Source organism: Cervus canadensis, chromosome 21 (genome assembly GCF_019320065.1).
Source record: "Cervus canadensis isolate Bull #8, Minnesota chromosome 21, ASM1932006v1, whole genome shotgun sequence".
NCBI classification, from domain to species: Eukaryota; Metazoa; Chordata; class Mammalia; order Artiodactyla; family Cervidae; genus Cervus; species Cervus canadensis.
Window position 1 is genome coordinate 6,162,928 of NC_057406.1, and position 24,411 is coordinate 6,187,338.

General features: G+C 52.3%; 1 protein-coding gene across 4 annotated transcripts in view; it reads left to right on the forward strand.

Moving 5' to 3' along the window:
• PACSIN2 (protein kinase C and casein kinase substrate in neurons 2) overlaps window positions 1-11,437 on the forward strand; it is a 109,385-nt gene extending 97,948 nt beyond the window's left edge. For 3 of the 4 annotated variants that reach the window (XM_043440037.1, XM_043440040.1, XM_043440039.1), the window contains exons 7-11: window positions 736-856; window positions 3,625-3,746; window positions 5,684-5,806; window positions 6,208-6,404; window positions 9,673-11,437. In XM_043440037.1, coding sequence (XP_043295972.1) covers window positions 736-856; window positions 3,625-3,746; window positions 5,684-5,806; window positions 6,208-6,404; window positions 9,673-9,785 — 676 coding nt within the window. In that variant the 3' untranslated portion in view covers window positions 9,786-11,437. The remainder of the gene's footprint in view (window positions 1-735; window positions 857-3,624; window positions 3,747-5,683; window positions 5,807-6,207; window positions 6,405-9,672) is intronic. The other variant, XM_043440041.1, reaches the window with a different exon arrangement.
• The last annotated feature ends 12,974 nt before the right edge of the window (window positions 11,438-24,411 follow it).

Below are 24,411 nucleotides of genomic sequence, written 5' to 3' on the forward strand. Positions count from 1 at the left end.
ATTACCTCTGTAAAGACCCTGTTTCCCAACAGGGTCTCATCCTGAGACCCCTGGGGTGACACCAGCAGTATCTGTTTTGGAGGACACGGCTCACCCCATAACAGGTGGATTGTGCCCACTGGACAGAGGAGGGCACAGACCCCAAGAGGGGGAATGACTGCCGGCCACACAGACCAGAAGTGAGAACTCCGGGACCCTTGGTGGTTGTCCTCCTGTCCCTCACAGGCAGCTTCCTAGGGAGGTGGGCCACTCTGGGCTGTGGAGCAGAAGCAGGAGTCCCCCCAGCTGGCTGACGGCATGTGCAGCCCCACAGCACTGGCCAGTCTTCACTTGCTGAATGGAAACTTACCAGCTTTTTTGAAGGGATGAGGAGGGACTTTCCTGACACTCAGTTGTGGACGTGGTGAAATGGAACCACACAGACTGGGGGCCCTTGTTGCCCAGATGTCAGCACCTTTTGTATTATCTGACACAGAACAAAGCCAGGTTACTGCCTCCTGGTTTGATTTGTCAGAACCCGAAGCTGTGGCTTCTATGCCACAGTTGTTTCTCCCCTTCTGTGTGCATCACGGCCAGATGACTGTCTAGCAAGCAGGGCAGACATCTGGTCTGCACTGTGATGTCGACCCTGGTGTGGCTGCAGACTGTGGTGCTAGCTCTGGGCAGGCCCTGGGCAAGGCTGCCTGGTGGCCTTCTCTTCCTTCCAAAACAGTCATGCTTCTCTCTCTGATTTAGCTACAAAAACGTTTACCGCGACCTGGAGCAGAGCATCAAAGCCGCCGACGCGGTGGAGGACCTGAGGTGGTTCAGAGCCAACCATGGGCCAGGCATGTCCATGAACTGGCCACAGTTTGAGGTAGGAGGACCCGCTGGCCTGGGTGGGACCTGGGCCCACAGCACTGAGTCCTACACTTTCTCCTTCCAGCTCAGAGTTGGCCTGTGCCCTGTTGACGTGGCAGTGTTTGCACATGGCCACCTTAGAAACCAAGCGGATGTTTGGTGTTCCAAGGGGCTTTGGGCACTGCTGAGGGGCCTTCTGAGTCTCTGGCGAAGGTGCAGTTACATTCTTTGTGAGAACTTTGATGGTCCCCTGTTGACCCTCAGCATTCCCTTGGTGGAGAGTCCCTGGCAGTCCCTGCTCAGCCCTGCAGGACAGCCAGGGAAGGAGTGGCCACAGTGCTCCAGGCCTGATGGGCCATGGACACCAGCTCAGTAGCTGCTAGTCCAGGGAGGGAGGGGGCACAGTCTCAGAGTGCACGTTCTTACACAGGAGGATCTTTTCCTTATTTCCTTAGATAAATTCAGTCAGCTTTGGTGCAGGATTAGCTTTCTTTTCTCATTTTCACGGGTCCAAGCTATCCAGTGTTTTAACACGTATATTCAAGGGCCTGGAGCCCTCAGGACTCTTCCAGTCTGCAAATTGGGTTCCCAGTACATGGGCCCCTGAGGGTCGCAGAGAAGGCAGTGGCCACAGTCCCAGCAGCCTGCCCTCTGGGGGACAGGGCTCTCCCCACATCATGGTAAATCAGGGGCTGGGGAGGCTCCACAGGGCCACGGCTGTTGCCTCCCCCGGGAGGGGCTGAGGCGACCCCTCTGCGCTGGGCCCCAGCCACCTGGCTTCCTCTGACCCATAACTGCCGGAGCCCAGGACGCACTCAGACCCTGCCTCCCCACTTACACACTGTGGGATGCTAAGCGGGTCCTTTGCCCTGGCTGCGACTCAGTCGTCCCGTGTGTAATATGGGGATGACAGTGGCATCCATCTTCCTGGTGGCCGGAGCTTCAGTGACCTGGTCCATACTGGGTCTTGCCCGGGGCCCCCCACAGAGAACCTTGTCTAGCCCCATCCTAGCTTGGCATCTTTTCAGCCCTCATACCAGTGCCTTTTTTCTGGAGCTTCTCAAGAAAGCTTCTCCACATGACGATGTAAATCCTACAACTGAGCCCTTCCCTTACGCTGTCGTTAAGACCCCTGCCCCCAACAGGGGCCAAGAGCAGAGGCCTGGGGCCTTCCCAGGTGGAAGTGGTCCTGGAGGAAAAAGCACAGCCCCATTTCTCCTCCCCCTGGTGAGGGAACTGGTGCGCATACCTGGGTTCTGGAGACCCCTTGAGATATGCACCGCTCCGAGCCATGATGCCCTTAGGACTGCAGGTCCCTACCCAGGGAATAGAATGGTCTGGAAAGGAACATTTGACAGGCAGTCTTGCTGGCATGGGTGCCCTGGCCACAGCCTATGGGGGCTCTTCTCTATAGGCCCCTTGACCTGGGAATGCATGCCTGCATGTGGCACATGCTTGCAACTCTTACAGCGTCCTACTTGACTTTCTCTAATGAAATTATTTGTTTTTATTTTCCATGCCACAAGGATGAAGTAAGTTCCTATTTTATGGCTAACTTGTTGAATTCCCAACCTCCTGTGGTGTGATCAGTGCCTGTGGGTCTGTGTGTGGCATCCATGGCCTGGCTCTGGTTAACCACAGCATGTGCTGGTTAAAGAACCAAGGCCGCAGAATAGCCCAGGCTGTGTGGTTATCTATGTTGACAGCAGGCCCTTCCCCTCATGGTCAGCCAGCTGTCAATCACACTGGCCCTTGGAAGCCACCCTGTCAGGACTGATTTATATTCAAAAGGTCACTATGGGGACTCTGAATTCCAATTGAGTTCTCAGTCAGCTTATTTCAGTTAAGAAAATAGGTGACCTAAGTTTGGGATTGGGGGCCCAGGTCTGCCACAAACTGTACGTGGGCAAGTCACGTTTCTTTCTGGACCTCAGTTTCCTCAGGTGACAAATTGGCAGTTATACTTGATGTTTCTAAGGTGGCTCCTGTAACTACATGTCAGCGCAGCCGTGGGGTCAGTCATCCCAAATATTAATTCAGATAAAGTGATTTGATAATGGGTGAAGTGGGTTGGGGGGAAGAATTCATCACATATGTATACACATGTGCTGTTCTCCCCATTTCCAGCACAATTTATAAAAGCCTGTTCACATGCTGGGAACAGTGAGCCTTCGGGGACATAAACACTGCTTTGTTACCCCACACGTTGCTCAGGTGGAAGAGGACAGTGGCGAGTGCCACCCCTCGGGGTCCTGAGGGGTGAGGGAGCCCCCTGTACCTGATTCTGTTTGCACCCACGGCCCGTTTCCCAAGCCATATGCTGGCTCAGGTCCCGCACCCAGCTCTCCTGCTTCACTGGGCACCAGTCAGTCAGGAGATGGATGGGAGGGTCTTTAGCACTGAATGCCAGCCCTTCAGAGGGACTCTGTCTGCTTTGGAAGTGTGAGGAAACTTGGCAAGGCCTGGAGGCCTGGAGGCTGAGTGCCACGGGGCTGGGGTGGGATTGGACGGGGAGGACCCCTGAGTGTTGGCCCCAGTGTTCCCATCACCTGTCTGTCCCTGGAGGCTGGGCCCCCCAAGGAGTACCCACCTTGCATGGCGAGGAGGGTCAGTGGTGGGTGTCACGAGCCTGGGATCTGCCAGGAAGCAGGGGAGAGCAGACGCAGCAAGGTGAGATGCCACGCTGCGCGGGGCCGGCCACTGGCTTGCGGCCGCGGTGTTAGGCTCATGTGGCCTCAGACGAATGAACTTCTTGATTCCTCTCCCCTGGTGCCTGTTGCTCAGGAGTGGTCTGTGGACCTGAATCGAACTCTCAGCCGGAAAGAGAAAAAGAAGAATGCTGATGGTGTGACCCTCATGGGCATCAACCAGACTGGTGACCAGGCTTCGCAGAACAAGCCCAGCAGGTGGGCACTGGGCACCTCCGTCCCTGGCAAGGCTCCCCGGGTCCTCTGCCAGGGCTGGAATGCCCCGACCCAGGGAGACTCCCCAAAGGGGCCCTGCAGGGAACCCCAGGGCATCTTTCCAGACACGCTGCTGGGCAGCAGCCAAGGGCCTCTGTTGGGAGAATCTTCATTTCATTCAGTGCCAGAGCTGTGGAAAGATTCGGACAAGGAGCCTTTGCCGCCGAGCACTTTGGGCCCCTTGTGATGGAAAGAACTGATGCAGGGTGCTGTCCACTGTGTGTCCCAGCGGTGCACACGGGCAGGTGGAGGTGACTGGGGGGCGTCCTTCATGTGGAGTCAGGGACCCTGGCCAGGTTTGTACTTACTTTCCTGTGCCATACGCAGGTGCCTGATTCAAGGGTGGGGCACTCGTTGTCCAGTGCCCCCTTCTTCAAATTACCCCTGCTGTTATTTCTGAGTTTGGATCAAACAGGTGGCACTGAGGTCCTCAGCTTGAGGAGGATCAGAGTTCCCAGCAAATAAGCATTGCTGTCCTCCATAGAGTCGAGGCTGCCACTGCCCCAGGGGCCCCAAGACCTCCACGCCCTGCTGAGTGATAACACACCTCAGGCTCCGGGCCTCCTGGGAAGGGTCAGCACGGTTCCAGGGGCCTTTGGTGGTCCTGGGCACTGAAGCCCCCACCTGCGCTCCCTGGGTTGATATGGCTGCTCATCACTCAGCTGCTGTGCCAGTGCCTGGGCAGATGGGCTTGGCTAAGTGACTGCAGGTGTGAGCACGTGCCAGGGGTCAGGCCAGCACCTAGAGGCAGGGGTAGGGTGGTCCATACTGGCCAGGGCTGCTGCACAAATTCAGCTGCGCAGCACCAACCCCCTCTCAGAAGGTCAGCTGGAGAAAGGTGCCAAGGAAGAGGGAGGGCCTGGTGGCCTCAGACATGAGGCCTAGATGTAGGCAGCAGGCAGGCGTAGGCCCGGTGCCCCGGCCAGGCCTGAAACCTGTGCAGCAGTGGCTGGCCACTGGGGGGTCCCTCTGGTGGCATCTGAGGCGTGTCCTCTCCTCCCCTCCCCCACCCTGCCTGAGCCATCCACCCAGCACTTAGCGTGCCAGCTCCATGCTGCCCTGGCTAGGAGGTGGGAGGTGGTGCTGGCCTGGGCAGCCCTGCCCTGTGGCTTAGCGATCGGGCATGCCTACTCAGAGTTCCACGGTGGGGTCCCCAGGCTCTTGGGGCCCATCTTATCTCTTTACCGTCTTGTTCAATGCTCAGTACCTGTAGTCACTGCATTTCATCATCTGGCTGTCTCCGCTCAGGCCAGGCTGCAGACAGAGTTCTCTTTGGTCCCCTCTGGGCCTGGCACATAGTAGGCAGTTAGCAGACAGGTTTTTCTCTCTCTGGAGCACAGAAGGGGTCCTTCCTTTCTTCCTAGAAAGGATTATTCAACATTCTTTGGCTCTGATCTTGGAAGTTGCAGACCCAGAAGACCCAGGGAGGAGGCTATTGGACCCTTTTGTCATCAGAAGGAGAGGGCGCTGGGGGCTGTGGGGTCTGGAGAGCCCCAGGCTGAGCCCCAGGCTGCCGGCCTGCCAGCCCCCCGCAGAGGGCCAGGCGGAGGGCTGCGGAAAGAAGCCCTGAGCCCAGAAGCACCTATGCTCCAGCAACAGCCTGTGCACGTCCAGGGCTCCTGTTTAGGACAGACTGTATTTAGACACAAGGAGGGAAAATGCAAGTCTTGTTCTTTCTTAGATGCTTTAAGCACATTCAAGAGCCAAAGTGTTGCTAAGTGTTTCACTAAAACAATCTTTCTGCTCCAACAACATATTCCTCCCATTTGACAGGGAGCTGATTTGTCCCTTCAAATCCTGAGATCTTGCAGCTGGGAGCACCCGGGACCGTGGGGGGCCGCCGAGTTGGGGTCCCCTGAAAGCTCTCTCTCTCCCCGTAGTGACCTTAGTGTCCCGGGCAACCCCGAACGGTCAGCGCAGTCACTGTCCAGCTACAACCCCTTCGAGGATGAGGACGACACGGGGAGCACCGTCAGTGAGAAGGAGGACATTAAGGCCAAAAAGTTGGTGAACAAACGTTTCCCTCTGGCTTCCGTCTCGCTCGATCTCTCTCTCTTCTCTCTCTGTCCAAGGTCTCGCCCCCTCGGCACTCAGGGCAATGCATGAGGCCTGCAGGAGGCAGCCTGGCTGGTGGACGGTCTCTGGCTTCTCGATTTCTCAGGGAGGGAGGCACCAGTTAACAGTCTGTGGTTGCTTTTTCTCTGCCCTGTGTTAACCCTCGTCAAGGTCCGGCCCATGAGCACAGGAACACGGGTGCTGCTGAGGGGCCCATGCTCTACAGAAGGAATGCCAGCCCAGCCCAAGGGCTCCCCAGCCTCCCCGGGCAGGGTCTGAGGCTCCGGGCAGGGCCTCAGGCCTCTGCCAGCCCCACACTCAGGGCCGCTGGGTCAACCCTTTCTTGCAGCGTGAGCAGCTACGAGAAGACCCAGAGCTACCCCACGGACTGGTCAGACGATGAGTCTAACAACCCATTCTCTTCCACGGATGCCAACGGGGACTCTAATCCCTTTGACGAGGACACCCCCTCGGGGACGGAAGTGCGGGTCCGGGCCCTTTATGACTACGAAGGGCAGGAGCATGACGAGTTGAGCTTCAAGGCCGGTAAGTGGGCACCCGGCTGGCCTCTGAGGCCACTGCTTCCAGCCGGTCCGTCCGTTTGGCCACGTTGGGTCTTCGTTGCTGTGCACGGGCCTTCTCTGTTTGCAGCAAGCGGGGGCTCCTCTCTGCGGTGGCTTCTCTTGTTGCAGGGCGTTGGCTCTAAGTGTGTGGGCTTCAGTACCTGCGGCTCCCAGGCCCTGGAGCCTGGGCTCAGAAGTTGTGGTGCAGGGGCTTAGTTGCCCCACGGCATGTGCAATCTTCCCGGACTGAGGATCTAACCCACGACCCCAGCGTTGGCAGGTGGATTCTTACCCACTGCACCAGCAGGGAAGTCCCAGCCTGCTTTTTTTAAGTCTAGTTCCATTTGTGTGTTCCCCACCCCATTCCACCTTCCATTTCAAACGTGGCAGATGCTCAACACTAAAGGTTAGAAGACAGCGAGGTGCCCCGTGCCTTTGCCCAAGACGCCGCCCCAGCCAGGCTAAGGCCTGCGCATGAGAGACATGGACCCAGGCCATCCGGCTTCCCCGCAGGCTCCCTGGAAACAGTGCCTGCGAGTCCCCAGGGGAGCCTTTCTTTAGAGGCCCGCAGCGGGCAGAGGGTCCCCTAGCACAGTGGCAGCGTCCCCACGGCCCCCAGAGTCTCTTCTCGGGGCTTTGCCTTCCATCCTTCCCTGCAGCCCTGCCACCAACACAGCTTTGTTGCCAGTAGCTGAAACTCGGGTTTTATGAAACAGCCTAGATCCTGATCATACGAGCTCTGTGCGTGGAAATTTTCTATCCTGGTTTCTATTTATTTTTTTAATGCCGGTCACAGTTCAACAAATGGCTTGCAACCCTCTGTCTGAAGAGCACTGTCTTAGAGCCTATCCCCAGAGGTTTGGTCGGCCTGGCTCCAAACGGGCCAGAAGGGAGCCAGGGTTCTTCCTTCTGCCTTGTCCCCGCTCAGAGCCACCCCAGATGCAGCATCACCCCTAGCCCTCCACTGCAGGGGGTGCTGGGCCCTAACTCAGCCAGTGCAGGCTGAAGTGAGCCCTGCACTCTCCATCTCTGGGGCAGACCCTGTGTCCGACCTCCCGCCCACCCTGGCTGAGAGCTGTGTCTGATGGCGGCCTTCTCTCGGCCCTCAGAAAGTAGCCAGCTACCCACTCCACCCCAGAACTGGTCATAGAGTGACTGGCTGCTTCTGGGAAGTTCTCATGTGTCTTTAAACACCTTTGTCAAGTTTTGTTTTTTTTTTTTTGGCCATGTCTTGTGGCTCTCAGGATCTTAATTCCCCAACCAGGGATCAAACCTATGCCCCCCTGTAGTGGAAACGTGGACTCCTCACCACTGGACCAGAAGGGAATTCCCTAGGGTTTTCTGACATCCTTGACTGGGGTTGTGTGTCCCCCCCCCCCACTTTGTTTACTTTGTTTGTTGATTGATTGATTTTTAACTTTATTCTTTCTGAATTTTTTTTAAAGTTTGGCCCTGTTGTGTGACGTGCGGGCTTGTAGATCCCCCCTGAGGGATTGAACCTGGGCCCCAGCAGTGAAAGCGCCGAGTCCTAACCACTGGACCGCCAGGGAGTTCCCTCTAAATCTTACCTTTTGGACTTGTCAGCAATTTTATAGATTTAAAATGTCTCATTATCAAAAGCAAACGGAAATGAATCTTTCTAATCACCAGTTTACATTTTTACAACTTGGCAGGTTCCGTTTAGTTTTGTCTGTTTGTGTAATTTTCTTTTCCCCCCGCCCGAGGTCACATTAGTTTCTGGCCACACCGCTTCCTCCTGTCTCGAGCGTGCCCTGGCTGCTCCCCGCTTCTCTGGGCTTGGGGAGCCTAGGGTCTCCACCTGGTGAGCTTCCCACCACACTCCCCCCTCTCAGAGCTGCTGCCCGTCTGCTCCTAGCAGCCTCGCCCTGCGAGGCCGGATGAGAGACAGACCAGGTGGCCGTGTCGGCCCTGCCAGAGCACAGGGGACCCCCAGGGTTGGGAGAAGAGGGGTTTCCCACTTGTGACGCCCACCCTGTGGCCCCCTGCATCAGCTCCTGACGTCGCCGGGTCAGACTCGCAGGAGCACTGGTGCTGACGAAGTGGGTCCCCAGGTGGACAGAGAGCCGTCTCTCGTGGGAGTCAGGGCAGCCACGAGGACCAGGTGCTCGCTACGTGCTGGCGCCGACCCGGGTCCTTTCGGGTTTCACCCCTAGTCCTCACAGCGCCTCTCAGTGTCCCAGCAGCTCTGGGAGCCCAAGTATTGGCCCTGCAGGCCTCTGGGTCGGTGCCGCTGCTCCACAGAAGGAGGAGTCAGGGTATGCTGCTAGACAAGGCATGATTGCCTGAGAAAAACAGTGCAGCTAAGCCTGAAAAGTGAGCCAAAATGCCAACGAGAAACACAAAGCTGTGAACTGAACAATGAAGACGACACTTCAGCAGGCCTGTCTTCTGCCGGTTCTCAGAGCTGTCCCTGAGGGCTGGTCACCAGGCCACTCCTTCCTGTCCCCTGGCTCTGGGCTGCTCTGGCCACCCTGAACAGGAGGAGGCCAGGCCTGCACCTTCCTCCCCCCAACCCCTGATCACACCTGTGGTCTTTGTCCCCTGGCCTGTCTCCTTGAGAGGCCAGGCTCCATCTGTCCCTCCCTCATCTCCGTATCCCCTCCACCACCCAGGGCCTTGGCGCAAAGTAGAGGCTCCTCCTTGCCTGGGTAAACAGAAGCTGAGTCAGACCGCACGGGCACACACAGCCTCAGGGAGCGCCCAGGACCAGGCCAGCGCGCTCTGGGTGCTGGGAAAGCTTGGTTTCTTTAAGTCAGAGGACAGACGCTCTGGGCTCGGTGCTGGGGAAAGGAACGGGTCCCCATGCCTCCCACAGCTGCCGTCTAGACACAGACAAAGGAAGGTGTGGAGACCGCGGCAGCAGTGCTGGAGGAGATTCACGAAGACCGAGTAGGCCAGGCCGGGGAGGAAGAGCTGCGCGGGGGAGGCACGGACCCTGGGGGACGAGGCCTCGGACCTGGCCTGGGGCAGTCAGAGGGCAAGATCCTGCTGTCTCTGCAGGAGCCCCTCGGGCAGCTGAGAACGCCGTGCTCGAGGGGCACTGTGTGAGAGATGGGGGTCTTTAATCTCTCAGAGCCACCCCCCCAACTAGACACACAACTTCAGATGTGACTTAGTAGAGGAAGAGCCGGGCCCTCATCACGCCAGGAGAATGCATGCACCTCCCACCCACGTTAGAGACCCTCAGTGGGCCCAGGGGGCTCACCAAGACCGCTCCCTTTGTCTTGCAGGGGATGAGCTGACCAAGATAGAGGACGAAGATGAGCAGGGCTGGTGCAAGGGGCGCTTGGACAGCGGACAGGTCGGCTTGTACCCCGCGAATTACGTCGAGGCGATCCAGTGACGGGCCAGTGGGCTGGCTGGCGGAGGGACGGAGCGGAGGCCCAGCAGTTCTGTTAGCCGTTGGCCCCAGGCAGCGGCCCCTCCAGCCAGCCGTGCGGGCATCCACTCCTCTTCCTGCAGAAGATGATGGTTCCATTGCTCTTGGTTTCATGCTGTCTCTTGAAGGCAGACAAGCTGGTCATTTCACCTGGAACTCGGCCCCCTTGCCACAGTGCAGATGGAGAGAGCCAATCGCAGGAAGCCGCAGGACAACAGGAATCACCGCCGCCCACCCCCCACCCCCCCACGCTGTGTGTTGGCTTATCATGGATCCGTGTATTCTTGACCTTGTCTTTCCTCCTCTCCTCCACCTTGATGGTAACGGTGGGCTCCACTAATCCTTGCTCCACTGACTCCTTCCTCTGACAAGTCCCATTGCCTGCTAAAACTTAAATGAACAAACTTACATGCCATTTTCTGAGTGAACACTTTGAGGTTTTTAATTTAAAGGCTGTGTACAGTTACTTTTTTATATTCCCATTCTTGCATTCATTTATACTTAAATTATGGCATAGGTCTATGTCCACCAGTAGTCTTGAGGCAGTATCTCTGTTTCCATGCTATTCTGTTAATCACCCGTGCCACTGCCTGGGGCAAGAGCCTGCAGCCTGAACAGACCATGTCTGAGGCAAGAGATTGCAGTGGAAAGATGGGAACACAAGGTTGGGTTTCCATGGTGAATGCTCTACACATTTGGGATGTCCAAATGTGAGTTTTGCAAATAACCTTATGTAGTCCTCTTTAAAGTCGCCATATTCAAAATCTATTTTCACTCTATTTGTTCTTAAAACTTTGCTCTTGCAAATTAACAATTTTATCAGTGATTTTTGAAAGGCTAAAATAGAAGACTAACTTTTCAAGTGAATGCGTCTAGAGTTCAGATGCTCTGTATTAGACCGTCATGTCTTGGTGTATATCTGTATATACTATTTGATATTCAGAAAATCTAAAGAGCTCGTCTACTGTGTTCATGAGCTTTTGACAGTGGCTTCAATTTGTAAACTGCTTGAAGACCATTCGGACATAGGCCTGGCTGGCCGGCTGGGCCCAGTGGAGCCTGCCGTAGGGAAGTCTGTCCTCACGGGCCAGCTGGGAGTCCAGCGCCCTCAGTCCAGCTGGCCTTGGTCCTCTCTGTAGCAGAACACTGTATGAAACTCCCGCGTCTTTGCAAGCAGCTGCAGATCTCACTGTCATCTGTGTTCCTCGTGAGCAAACAAAAGCTGGGTCTCACCCCACAGCACAAGGGTCCCTTCTGAGCACCCTGCGCCATCAGGGAGCAGACGGGCTGGGGCAGGAGCTGCCCTGTGACCGCAGGGCCGGCGAGGGAGGGAAAACCTCTGCTCCGTGTACCAGACACGGGCGAGACGGCTGCCGCATCACAAGCTATGCATTTTACTCAGTGTTTCCGGTGAGCTTGATGTCTTGCTTGGAAAGTGGATGTGTGTCTGTCTGTCCTGAGGATGTGTGTCTATCTGTCCTGGAAACTTACCAGCAGAATCCTCATTCCTTTGCTACAGATGTACCAAAAATTGTCAAGTCTTTTCAGTTTAGGAGTTTCTTTAAACGTATAGTATTTTAGAAAAAAAAATAATCAATAAACAGTTGATCTGGTGATTGTGACCGTCTCTGTGCCACGCGTGTGCCTCCCGCTCACACCAGCTGGTGGACGTGTCTTCACCGGCGTCTGGAGCTGGACAAGACCCCAGCACAGGAGCGCTGCCCTGGGTCCGCGTCCCTGTCCCACCGTCCCTGCCAAGCTTGGGGCTGGGGAGTCGAGGCCCCTGACCCCTCGGGGTGCTTTCCTCCCTCCAGCCTGCTTCTGTGTGTGGCCTCGGTGCCCCCAGCATGGGCAGCAGTCTGGCACTTCCCTCCCCCTCCCCGAGGCCCAGACAGCAAGACCAGACCAGAGACCACTCACCACCCCAGCTTCTTCGAAAACATGTCCTGAGCCCCTGCTGTGCATCAGGCCCACTTCACTGACATCGTCTGCAAAGAACTGCCCAACTCCAAACACGCTGCAAGTGAGGTGGGCCCTGCTCTCTGCTTCCGAGGAGGCGCTGAGCCCATCGAGGCTGCCCGCTGCCCCCGGCAGTCACCAGCTTCCAGTTGCAGCCCCAGGCAGCCTCCGCGAGACAAGCGGAGTCAGAGCGGAGGGGTCAGGGCAGGCTCCCAGTCCCACGGCCTGCGCTGGGCCGGCCAGTCCTGGGCACTCCGTGAGCTCATATACTGCGGTGCCAGCCCACGGGGAGGCTGGAGTCCCCACTTTACAGAAGACACCCCGTCTGAAAACAAGTCCAGTGCCCTGCCCAAGGTCCTACGACAGAACCGTAGTTCAAACCTGCATTTGCAGGATTCTTGAGGGTGAGCCCGTTCTCACTCCATCAGTGGATAAAGAACAGGGTGGCTGAGCAGGAGGAACCCTCAGGAGTCAGGGTGAAACCTCTTTTCTCTGCTTCCTGTGCCCCCCAGAGCTCCTGCAAGGAATCCTGAGGGGCCCTCGCTGCCTGCTGCCCTCTCCTGGCCCTCAGGGTCAGCTGGAAAACTTCGCCCACGCCTGGGCCTCATCCCCTCCAAGCCAGAGCAATGCCTGCCTCCCGGCTGGAGGCTTAAACTCGGGGTCACAGGCCACAGGTGCCTGGCACTGTGTCCCCCGGCCCCAGTCAGGACCCCCTGGCATCCTTGGCCGCCCCCCCACCCTCCATGCCGGGCCACCAGGTCCCCTTTGCCTCTGTCTTCCCCAGCCCCATTGCCACTGCCCCTTCTCCCCCTGAGACCACGGCTGCATCCACACCACCCCCAGGGGACCCTCAGCAGCCCACCCCAGTCCCCCCAGCACATGGGCGGGGGGTGGTATTTCATCCTCTGCAAGCCCCCCTGGTCATGCTCAGAAGGCAAATGACCTCTGACCTAGTGACCCGAGCAGCTGCCCCCTGTGCCCGTCATCAGCCCTCTCCCCAGACACCTGCAGGAGGTCTGTGCCCCTCTCAGGGGTTTTCCCTCAGCCGGCGGCAGTGACCCCTGCGCTGACTCTGGAGGGAGCGAGCAGAAGGGCGGGGCCACCGCCCTTAATGGACAGACTGGGGCTGCCCAGGGGGAGGCTGAGGCCGGGACAGAAGCCGCTGAGGTCTGAGGTCTGAGGCTCATCCCCCCCCAGGCAGGGCCACTGCCAAGCACAGGGCCAGAGGATCCAGGCTGACCCCGCACTCCTGGGGGAAGGGGAGCTTCTCAGCCTGCTGTTGACGAATCAGCTACACACCAGGCCCTGCGCTGAGCACCCCTCCCTGCAAAGGACCATAGAAACCTCAAGATGATGAGCCCCGTTTTATAGACCAGAGAGCTTGAGTGGCTTGCATTGCAGCACTCAGCAAATCAGGGGCAGACGCGGGGTCCGAACTCCAGTGCCCGGCTCCAAAGGGCGCTCGTTCTCCAGCTTGCCGGGCCACATTCCAGAGTTTCTGAGGCCCAGAGTCTGCACATCTAACAAGTCCCCAGGGGATGCTGACCCGGGCCACGTTCTGAGGTCAGAGCTGCCTTAAGAACCTGCAATTCCATGCCCTCTGTGATTTGTTGAAACTACCAGCAGACGCTCCTAAGCCAGCTCTAGGCCACAGGAGCTGAGCCCTGGGGACCTAGAGATCCATCAGCCACAGACTGGGCCAAGGAGGCAGGGACAGTATGGACAAAGAGAGCCAGGGAGGGGGCTTCCCTGGTGGTCCAGTGGTTAAGGATCTGCCTTGCAGTGCAGCAGACGTCGGTTTGACCCGTGGTTTGGGAACTAAGGGCTTCCCTGGTAGCTCAGCTGGTAAAGACTCTGCCTGCAATGCGGGAGACCAAGGTTTGATTCCTGGGTCGGGAAGATCTGCTGGAGAAGGGCTAGGCTACCCACTCCAGCATTCTTGGGCTTCCATGATGGCTCAGCTGGTAAAGAATTCGCCCACAATGCGGGACACCTGGGTTCGATCCCTGGATTGGGAAGATCCCCTGGAGAAGGGAAAGGCTACCCACTCCAGTATCCTGGCCTGGAGAATTCCAGGGACTGTATACTCCATGGGGTCGCAAAGAGTCAGAGACTGAGCAACTTTCACTTTCACTTTAGGGAATTAAGATCCCATATACCGCAGGGCCACTAAGCGCGTGTACCACAACTGCTGAGCCCAAGAGCCACATCTAGAGAGTCCGTGCGCCCCAATGAAAGATCCCCATGATGCAACTAAGACCCAAAGCAGCCAAATAAACAGATAAGTAATCTTTTTTTTTTAATGTTAAAAATTGTTCTAAAAAAGAGAGCGACAGGGAGCAAGGGGCATCAGACCAGCATGACCTCCCATCCCTGGCAAGGGGCAGGGAGGGCTCAGTGGCAGCCGGGCAGTGGAGAGAGAGGCGCCCCCCCAGGGTAGGACGGGCACCTTGTGTCCGCAGGCAAGTCCCTTCATATCTCTGAGCCTCAGTTTCCTCATCTGGAAAGTGGGGAAATGGTTCCCATCTTTTCTTTTTCATCATCATCTGGGGTCAACAGTGTGAACGAGCTTGTTAAAACACATAGATATAAGGCACCACTTTATGAAAGTGGTCTCACCCCTAAATGCCATCCCAACTCAAGTGGATAATAATCGAAGTACGCAGGTCCCAGCTGGAGATGCTGGATCCTCCCCAACCAGACGCTGGGCATGAATGCTTCCTCCAAGCCATATATTCATTCATATATGAAACTGTATATAAGAAGGCTGGACTTCCCACACCAAAACCTGGTAAAATATTTTTTTCTTCTCTGAAACTTAGTCTTACAAACATGAAAAGATGAAGCCAGTGGTCAAGAGCATACGACTGTAAGGTACTGTGAGGTCGTATTCCCTGCACTCGAACTTGACTCCGATTGTGGGACCTTAATTAGTTATGTTACCTTGAGCAAAATACTTAATTTCTCTGAGCCTTGGTTTGCTCATCAATAAATGACAAGAGTATTTTGGGTTTTTTGGTTATTTAAAATGGCAGTAGTAAACACTGGTATTTCAGTCTATGCCAGAACTGGTTCTAAACTCTTTGACATTTATTAACATTTAACACAGCAACACTCTGAACTATGTAATATCGTTATTCCTATTTCCATAGGTGAGGAACAAGAAGCACAGAGATGTTAGGTAACTCGCCCAAGGTGTAATCGCTACCGCACGGCTAGCAAGGTTCAGACGTGGGTGGTGCGGTGCCGTCCCTGCCCACTAGGTCGCGCTGTTGGACCACGAGCGCGCCGGCCTCGGCGGGTGAGGGTGCGCCTGCCCCCAGGGCCGCTCACCTGCAGTTACCTACCAGGATGCGAGTCATGCCGAATCAGAGCCACCTGACCCGAGAGGCCCCGCTGTGTGCTCTGGACACCACGTTATCACTGCTGGCGTCAAGCTCATTGGTTCAGGGATGGCGCCTTATCTTCTTTCTAGCCCCAGTGCTTGTGGAACTAAAGCGAAAAGAAATCAATCTTGAACCATCCAAAAAAACCCAGATTACACTGTTTTAGACTTCTTCTTTGATCCTCTGTGGGGAAGGCTAAGAAATGAATGAAGGAAGGAAAAGATGAACTGCATAAATAACATCATTCCCTGGGGATTTCCCAGGTGCTAGCTCAATTGGTAAAGAATCTGCCTGCAATGCAGGAGACCTGGGTTCAATCCCTGGGTTGGGAAGATCCCTTGGAGAAGGGTAAGGCTACCCACTCCAGTATTCTGGCCTGGAGCAAGAGTCGGACACTTTCACTTTCCAGTGGCTAAGATTCCGCATTCCCAATGCAGGGAGCCTGCGTTTGAGCCCTGGTCAGGGAACCAGATCCCACATGCCGCAACTAAGGGTTCACAAGCTTCAACAAAGATCCAAGACCCCATGTGCGACAACTAAGACCTGGCACAAACACATAAATAAATACTTTTTTAATTAAAGAGATAATAATAACATCACTCTCTGAGGAAAGGATAACTAACACCCCGGCTTGGTGAGCAGGCTACAGCCGTGTCACGCGGTGCGGCAGCTGAAGGCCACAGAAACTCGAGGGCCTGGCCCAGAGGTCTGAGAACAGACAGCCCTCAGCTCGTGGTGTTTGATCAACAAGGGGAAACCGACTGCAAGCAAACCAAGTGCAGCTTATCGGCCACGTGCCGGTCAAGATAGCCAGGCTGCTCCTGCCCCTCTATAACGTCTTCAAATAACAATGTGGTCATTGTAAAGGGAACAAAGGTTCAGATGAAAATCTGGAACCTAAGCAAAAGTATCCAGAAAAACATTAAAGTCCTAACATGCAGAGGTAATACTGCTGATATGCTGGTGCGTTTTTTCTAGTCTTCTTTCTGTATGTACACACACGCAGGTGTTTGTCCTTACCGTTAACAGAAGTGTGTGTTTTACAGAATTGGGATCATACTCTGAATGTGGTTTGGTAGCCTGCTTCACTCTTTTAATATTTGACCATGAACATTTCTTATGCCCCTAAATATACTTTCACTAAAAACTTATCTTGGGATCTTCCCCAATGGCTCAAGCTCTTTCCAGGTAAAGAATCCACTTGCAATGCCGGAGACACAGGAGACGTGAGTTCAATCCCTGGGTTGGGAAGATCCCCTGAAGGAGGAAGTGGCAACCCTCTCCAGTATTCTTGCCTGGAGAATTCCATGGACAGAGGAGCCTGGTGGGCTACGGTCCGTGGGTCACGAAGAGTCAGACAGGACTGAGTGACTAACACAAAGACATGTTTCATGGCTGCTTGATATTTCCCGCGTCGTCATTCAGTCGCTCAGTCGTGTCCGACTCTTTGTGACCCCATGGACTGCAGCACACCAGGTTTCTCTGTCCTTCATCATCTCCTGGAGCTTGCTCAAACTCATGTCCATTGAGTCGGTGATGCCATCCAGCCATCTCGTCCTCTGTCATCCCCTTCTCCTGCTGTCAATCTTTCCCAGCATCAGGATCTTTTCCAATGAGTCAGCTATTTGCTTCTGGTGGCCAAAGTATTGGAGTTTCAGCTTCAGCATCAGTCCCTCCAATGAATATTCAGGGTTGATTTCCTTTAGGATTTAGGGTTGACTGGTTGGATCTCCTTGAAGTCCAAAGGGCTCTCAAGAGTCTTCTTTCAGCACCACCGTTCGAAAGCATCCATTCTTCGGCTCTCAGTCTTCTTTATTTCATGTGTTGTAAGTCCCATATCGCTGAGCACTTCTTTCCCATTTTTTCCCCATTTTTTAAGGTATAATTCACACATAGTAAAATGCACCCTGTTTAGTGTATAATTTGACAAATTCATATAGTCATGTGACCATCACCACAATCAAGATATAGAACTGTCCCCTCACCCCTCAGATTTCTCCCTGCTCCACTGTAATCAACCCCTCGTTGTATTTCCAGCCCCTGGAAACCACTGATCTGTTTTATTTTCATAGTTTTGACTTTTCCAGAATGTCATATGAGTAGAATCATACAACATATAGCCTTTGGAGACTGTCTTATCTTTCACTCCACATAATTCATCTGAAATCCATCTACATGGTTACATGGATAAATACTTTATTTCTATTTACTGTGAGTAGTTTCCATTGAGTGAATGTACCATGGTTTGTTAGCTCAATTGAAGGATATTTGGCTGTTTCTCTAGTTTCTGATGATTACAAATAAATGTGTTATAAACGTTTATGTATAGGTTTGCAAGTGTAGGTTTTTGTGTAAACATAAGTTTCCATTTCACTTTTCAATTATTTTGTATAATATTGTAATGTTATAAATATTACAGTAACAAGGCTGTATATTGTCACCATGCTTATTTAACTTATATGCAGAATACATAATGTGAAATGCTGGGCTGGATGAAGCACAACCTGGAATCAAGACTGATGGAAGAAATATTAATAACCTCAGATATGCAGATGACACCACCCTTATGGCAGAAAGTGAAGAACTGAAGAGCCTCTTGATGAAAGTGAAAGAGGAGAGTGAAAAAGCTGGTTTAAAGCTTAACATTCAGAAAACTATGATCACGGCATCCGGTTCGATCACTTCATGGCAAATAGATGGGAAAACAATGGAAACAGTGACAGACTTTATTTTCTTGGGCTCCAAAGTCACTGCAGATGGTGACTGCAACCATGAAATTAAAAGAAGCTTACTCCTTGTAAGGAAAGTTATGACCAACCTAGACAGCATATTAAAAAGCAGAGAGATTACTTTGCCACCAAAGGTCCATCTAGTCAAAGCCATGGTTTTTCCAGTAGGCATGTATGGATGTAACAGTTGGACTATAAAGAGAGCTGAGCACCGAAGAATTGATGCTTTTGAACTGTGGTGTTGGAGAAGACTCTTGAGAGTCCCTTGGACTGCAAGGAGATCACACTAGTCCATCCTAAAGGAAATCAGTCCTGAATATTCATTGGAAGGACTGATGTTGAAGCTGAAACTCCAATACTTTGGCCACCTGATGTGAAGAACTGACTCATTTGAAAAGACCCTGATGCTGGGAAAGATTGAAGGCAGGAGGAGAAGGGGATGACAGAGGATGAGATGGTTGGATGGCATCACCGACTCAATGGACATGAGTGTGAGTAAGCTCCGGAAGTTGGTGATGGGCAGAGAGGCCTGGCATGCTACAGTCCATGGGGTCGCAAAGAGTCAGACACGACTGAGCAACTGAACTGAAAGAGGATTTCAAATCTTTTAACCCATTAAAGGAGGTAATGGCATCAGCTTAAATTTCTATTAAAAAAAAATCAATCAAGGGGAATCACCTGGCAATCTATCGGTTAGGACTCTGTGCTTCCACTGAAGAGGGTGCAGGTTCCATCCCTGGGAACTAAGGATCTTGGGAACTAAGATCCTGTAAGCTGTGCAGTGTGGCCAAAAAAAAACACTTGTGTGAATTTCCAAAAGTGTGAAATCAAGAAGACCCCTACAGGGTCCTCCCGGGTACAAAAGCCCCTCCGTGTCCCCTGTTTCTTGTGAAAAACAGGTTTAGTTTCCCAGGACTTCCCTGAGTTCCAAAGACCAGACTCAAGCATCTATTCATTAAGGAGATGAGGGAATGTAGAAACAAAGGAGAAGCAGTCAAAAAACTAACTCATCAATAAAGCAGAGACCTAGTTCCTCCTCACAACAATTATCATAACAATCTGATGCGTATCTTTGAGTTGTTCTGCAGAAACTAAGACCCAGCCCCTCTCCCCCCAGGGGGAGGATGTCGATGACATGCTGACCCCAGACTGGTTGAAAGGAGAAGGTTCCTGAAACATCACCCTGTTAACTCACCACCACCCAATCAGAAGGAAGCCCATGAGCTGAAACCCTCACCTCAATGTTGTCTTTAAAACCCATTCCCTTGTTGCTCTACGACACAGGGAGCTAAACCCAGTGTTCTGTGACAACCTAGAGGGTTGGAATGGGGTGGTAGGTGGGAAGGAGGTTCAAGAGGGAGGGAAACATTTGTGTACCTATGACTGACTCATGTTGACGTATGGCAGAAACTAACACAATATTGTAAAGCAATGATCCTCCAATTAAAAATAAATGAGTTTATTAATTTAAAAAAAAAGTCCCTGAAAGCCACTGAAGAGTCAGGGTCTTTGAGCGTGAGCTGCCCATTCTCCTTGCTTGCTGCCTGCAATAAAGGCTGTGCTTTCCTTCACCCAGTGTCAGTTTGCCATGGCAGGAAAGCAGACTAAAGTCACTTCAATAACAAGCGCACTGCCTGAGCATATAGAGGTTGGTGGAAATCAGATAAGGCTGCTCATGATTCCATGAAGTCATTTGCAAAAGTATCTGACCTCTACAGAAATGGCATGTCTGAGAGCCAGTGTTCGCTTTGTAAAGAAAAAATACGCTGCCTGCCACTCCAGTTCTACAAGGTTCAAGCCAGCACCCACGGCAGTCACCCACTGAGGGGAATTCAGAATGGAGACAAGCAGAAAGCATGTGCTTTGGATACTGGCCCCTAGATAGTTAAGAAACACAACTAAGGAAAAATTTCAGAGACTGCAGATTCTTATGTCTTCCCAAAAAGAGAAAAGCGCTAAAATCATTAATTTGAGATGGCTGTTATTTGTGATTTGCAGTGATCTTCAGATGTTCAATAACCACTTTTTCCAGAAAAAGAAAATCATATATATCCAGACTCCTCCCTTATCTCTTTGAAACAGTACCTCAAGGTAAAGTGAGAGGTTGTCTCCTGGGCTACCGTCCTCAGCAGTGAACAAACACCACTCACACCTCTTATGTTGTGCCATTGTAAGTCAGCAATTTGTTCTCAGCACAAACTATCCTTGCCACTGGGGCAAGGATAAGGTCTATGCTTATTCTTACTTTGTGATTCATCATATGACTGTCTAAGCATGTCTAGTTTTTCCTAGAGTAGCACTGGGCTTTCAGCAAGGTCCTGTTCAACTGAATAAACTAAATATTGGGTTGGCCAAAAAGCATGCATGCACACTCATTCATGTCCGACTCTGCAACCCCAGGGATTGAACCTGCATCTTTTACGTCTCCTGCATTGAGCAGGCAGATTCTTTACCAACTATGCCACCTGGGAAGTTGAAGTTGAAGTGTTAGTCACTCAGCCATGACCAACTCTTTGTGAGCCCATGGACTGTAGCCCACCAGTTTCCTCTGTCCATGGGATTCTCCAGGCAATAATACTGGAGTGCATAGCCATTCCCTTCTCCAGGGGATCTTCCTGACCCAGGTATCGAACCCACATCTCTTGTGTCTCCTGCACTGAGCAGGCAGATTCTTTACCAACTGCACCACCTGGAAAGCCCCTGGCCAAAAAAATTGTTGGGGTTTTTCCGTAAGATGTTACCTGGCCACAGGCATACCAGGCTCTCTTCATAAAAGGTGGAGAGCAAGGACAGTACCCAGAGGGCAATGTGGACCTGCCTACTGACTGGGTCCTTCTATTTTTCTCAGATTGGAAGCAATGAATTTCTGCCTAGACTCTTGAGAGCAGGAGGACTTCCTATCCTCTTCAGGATTTGGGATTACTGGATTCAGCTTCTACCCCTGGCAGCTGTGGCTCTTTGCCTATAGCCCAAGGGAGACTGAATTTGATGCTTTTGCTTTCTAGGAGAGAAGGAAATGGGTGGGCTTCTACCTCCATGCACCAAAAGTTGGATGCTTGCCCAACAAGGGGTTTCTTTCCATCTCTCTTGTCTCCATCTTTCTCGTGAAGAAAGACTTCTGATGGAGGTTTTATAGAAAAGAACTTATGAGTGAAGACAGTAAGCTCTCTTTGTTTCTGAGGCCCCTAGCTATTCTAAGCTGACATGCTAGTCCATGCTTGGCCTTGAAGAATTCATTAAAATTTTAACTGATTTCCTTTTGCCCACTTGTATGGCAGCCACCTCTTTCCCCTGTTCTTTGCCAAAGGTGAAAGAGTTCTGTGTTCCATCTGTCTTGGGGAGGCATGTCTCTCTTTGGAATTCTGTTTACTTGGTTGCTTTGCAACCCCAGTTCTCTGATGGGCTCAAGTTATGATTTTAAATGTTATCCAGCCGTTTCTCATTATTATGCTGAATCACATTCTTCGCAGCTTTCTACATTCTAAGCCTGTTCCACACCTCCTTACTGAATATATTCTATGTGTCAGGCTTTGTTTTAGGTGCTGGGGATAGAAAGATAGACATAATACATCTGATCTCAAAAACTTATATTCAGTTGAGAGGAGTATGACATATTATGGTGTTAAGCAGATGAGAAAAAAACACTGATGGTATTTTTTTTCCTTTAGTCCTTTTATGCCTCAGTTAGTGTAGACACTGTCTACATTTCATTGTACATTTTTTTCTTCTCAGAGTAGACAACACCCTGAATCCGATATATAACTTGGTAAGAAGTTATTCTCATCAGAAAGGGTGTTCTGTGTAGGCTCAAACCAGGACTAGAGACACAAAATACACGGACTATTGCAATGTTGTTGTTGTTGTTGTTTAGTCATTAAGTCATGTCTGACTCTTTATGACCCCATAGACTGTAGCCCGCCAGGTTCCTCGGTCCATGGGATTCTCCAGGTAAGAATCCTGGAGTGGGTTGCCATTTTCTCCTCCAGGAGATCTTCCTGACCCAGGGATCGAACCTGTCTCCTGCATTGACAGGCAGATTCTTTACCGCTGAGCCACCAGGGAAGTAATACTTTGATTCAGTGCAAGGAAGAACTTTCAGTCAGAACTGAAACTTACTGCAAAAGTAACTTACTGTTCTGGAAGGTGATATATTTTCCTTCCTTGGAATACTTCCAGCCCCTGCAAGCTTCCAACTTCCCTGAGGGTATCTAACCAGACTGGCTGAAAGAACATGCCTCACGGCACCTCAAAAGCAGAAAGACAACTGCCCAAGTGTTTCCCTGGGTTCACTGGGAAGCTGCTTTCCTGCACTGCCCAGCACTGATTCCCCAGCCCTCACCCCATGGTAGGGAGGAGCAGCCCAGCTTCAGAGAAGTGATCTGACCAAGATCACAAAGCTGGGAGGAAGCTGGCTGAACTGGGCCTAGACTCCAAAACCTGTTATCCTTGTCCTGACAGGCGGGCGACACTTACTTAGTGGCTCCAACCCACTAAGTCAAAGAGGCGCCCTTCTCCAAGCTTTTAAACCCTCCAGGCAGTCATGTCAGCCAAGGGTAGGAAAAAGCCGGCTCTCTTCTTGTCTGCTTTCATCATATCCCAGTAAGCATCTTTTGCCTCAGGAGAATTGTTATCTCTCACCGATTTACCCTGACACAGAATAATGAACTGGTTCAAAATCAGGAAGGGAGTACAACAAAGCTGGATATTGTCACTCTGCTTATTCAACTTACATGCAGAGTTCAGTTCAGTCGCTCAGTCATGTCCAACTCTTTGCGACCCCATGTACTACAGCACGCCAGGCTTCCCTGTCCATCACCAACTCCTGGAGCTCGCTCAAACTTATGTCCATCAAGATGGTGATGCCAACCAACCATCTCATCCTCTGTCATCCCTTCTCCTCCTGCATTCAATCTTCCCCAGAATCAGGGTCTTTTCAAATGAGTCAGTTCTTCACATCAGGTGGCCAAAGTATTGGAGTTTCAGCTTCAGCATCAGTCCTTCCAATGAATATTCAGGACTGATTTCCTTTAGGATGGACTAGTGTGATCTCCTTGCAGTCCAAGGGACTCTCAAGAGTCTTCTCCAACACCACAGTTCAAAAGCATCAATTCTTTGGGGCTAAGTTTTCTTTATAGTCCAACTCTTATATCTATACATGACTATACATGCAGAGTATATCATGTGAAATGTCAGGCTGGATAAAGCACAAACTGGAATCAAGATTACCAGGAGAAATATGAATAACCTCAGATATGCAGATGACACCACCCTTATGGCAGAAAGTGAAGAAGAACGAAAGAGCCTCTTGATGAAAGTGAAAGAGGAGAGTGAAAATCTTGGCTTAAAACTCAACATTCAGAAAACTAAGATCATGGCACCTCGGCCCATCACTTTATGGCAAATAGATTGGGTAAAATGGAAAGTGACAGACTATTTTCTTGGACTCCAAAATCACTGAGGATGGTGACTGCAACCATAAAATTAAAAGACGCTTGCTCCTTGGAAGAAAAGCTGTGACAAACATAGACAGTGTATTAAAAAGGAGACATTACTTTCCCAACAAAGGTCCATCAAGTCAAAGCTATGGTTTTTCCAGTAGTCATGTATGGGTGTCAGAGTTGGACCATAAATAAGGCTGAACACTGAAGAATTGATGCTTTCGAACTGTGCTGTTGAAGAAGAATTTTAAGAGTCCTTTGGACAGCAAGGAGACCAAACCAGTCAATCCTAAAGGAAATCAACCCTGAATATTCATTGGAAGGACTGAAGCTGAAGTTTCAATACTTTGGTCACCTGATGAGAAGAGCTGACTCATTAGAAAAGACCCTGATGCTGGAAAAGACTGAAGGCAGGAGGAGAAGGGGGCAGCAGAGGATGAGATGGTTGGATGGCATCACCGACTCAGTGGGCATGAGTCTGAGCAAATTCCAGGAAAGCGTGAAGGACAGGGAAGCCTGGCCGTGCTGCAGTCCATGGGGTTGCAAAGAGTTCATGGGGTTGCAAAGAGTCCGACACGACTTAGCAACTGAACAATAACTGATATACCCAAACTGATACTTGAAGAAAACCAGTTTCGCTACAGGACGCTTCCCACCCAGGCCTCAGCTTTAGCTCGGGGCAAAAGAAATAAATATATTAAAAGGCGGCTAGAGAAAACCCTGCCCTCGGGCATCGGGAAACGGAAGGGAGGCCCCTCGCCTCGCAAGTTTTCTCCTTTGCCACTTGGAAGGGCAGGTTCGGCCGACCGACTGAGCGGAGGAAGGAGTGCGTCATCCAAAGCGGTCCTGCCTCGGGCAGCCGTGAGCGCCGGCACAAACCAGACCCAGGTCCGCCTGCGACAAGCCCCGCCCAGAGCCAAAGCCAGGTAGGAGCCTGGAGACGCGCGAGCCTCCCTGCGCATGCGCATGACGCAGCGGGGCGGGGCTTGAGCGAGCAGCGCGTGCGCTGCGGCGGTAGGCAGGGCCAGGGGCGGGGTCATCGATAGGCGGGGTCTGATCTTCCCGGGCAGCCCCGCCC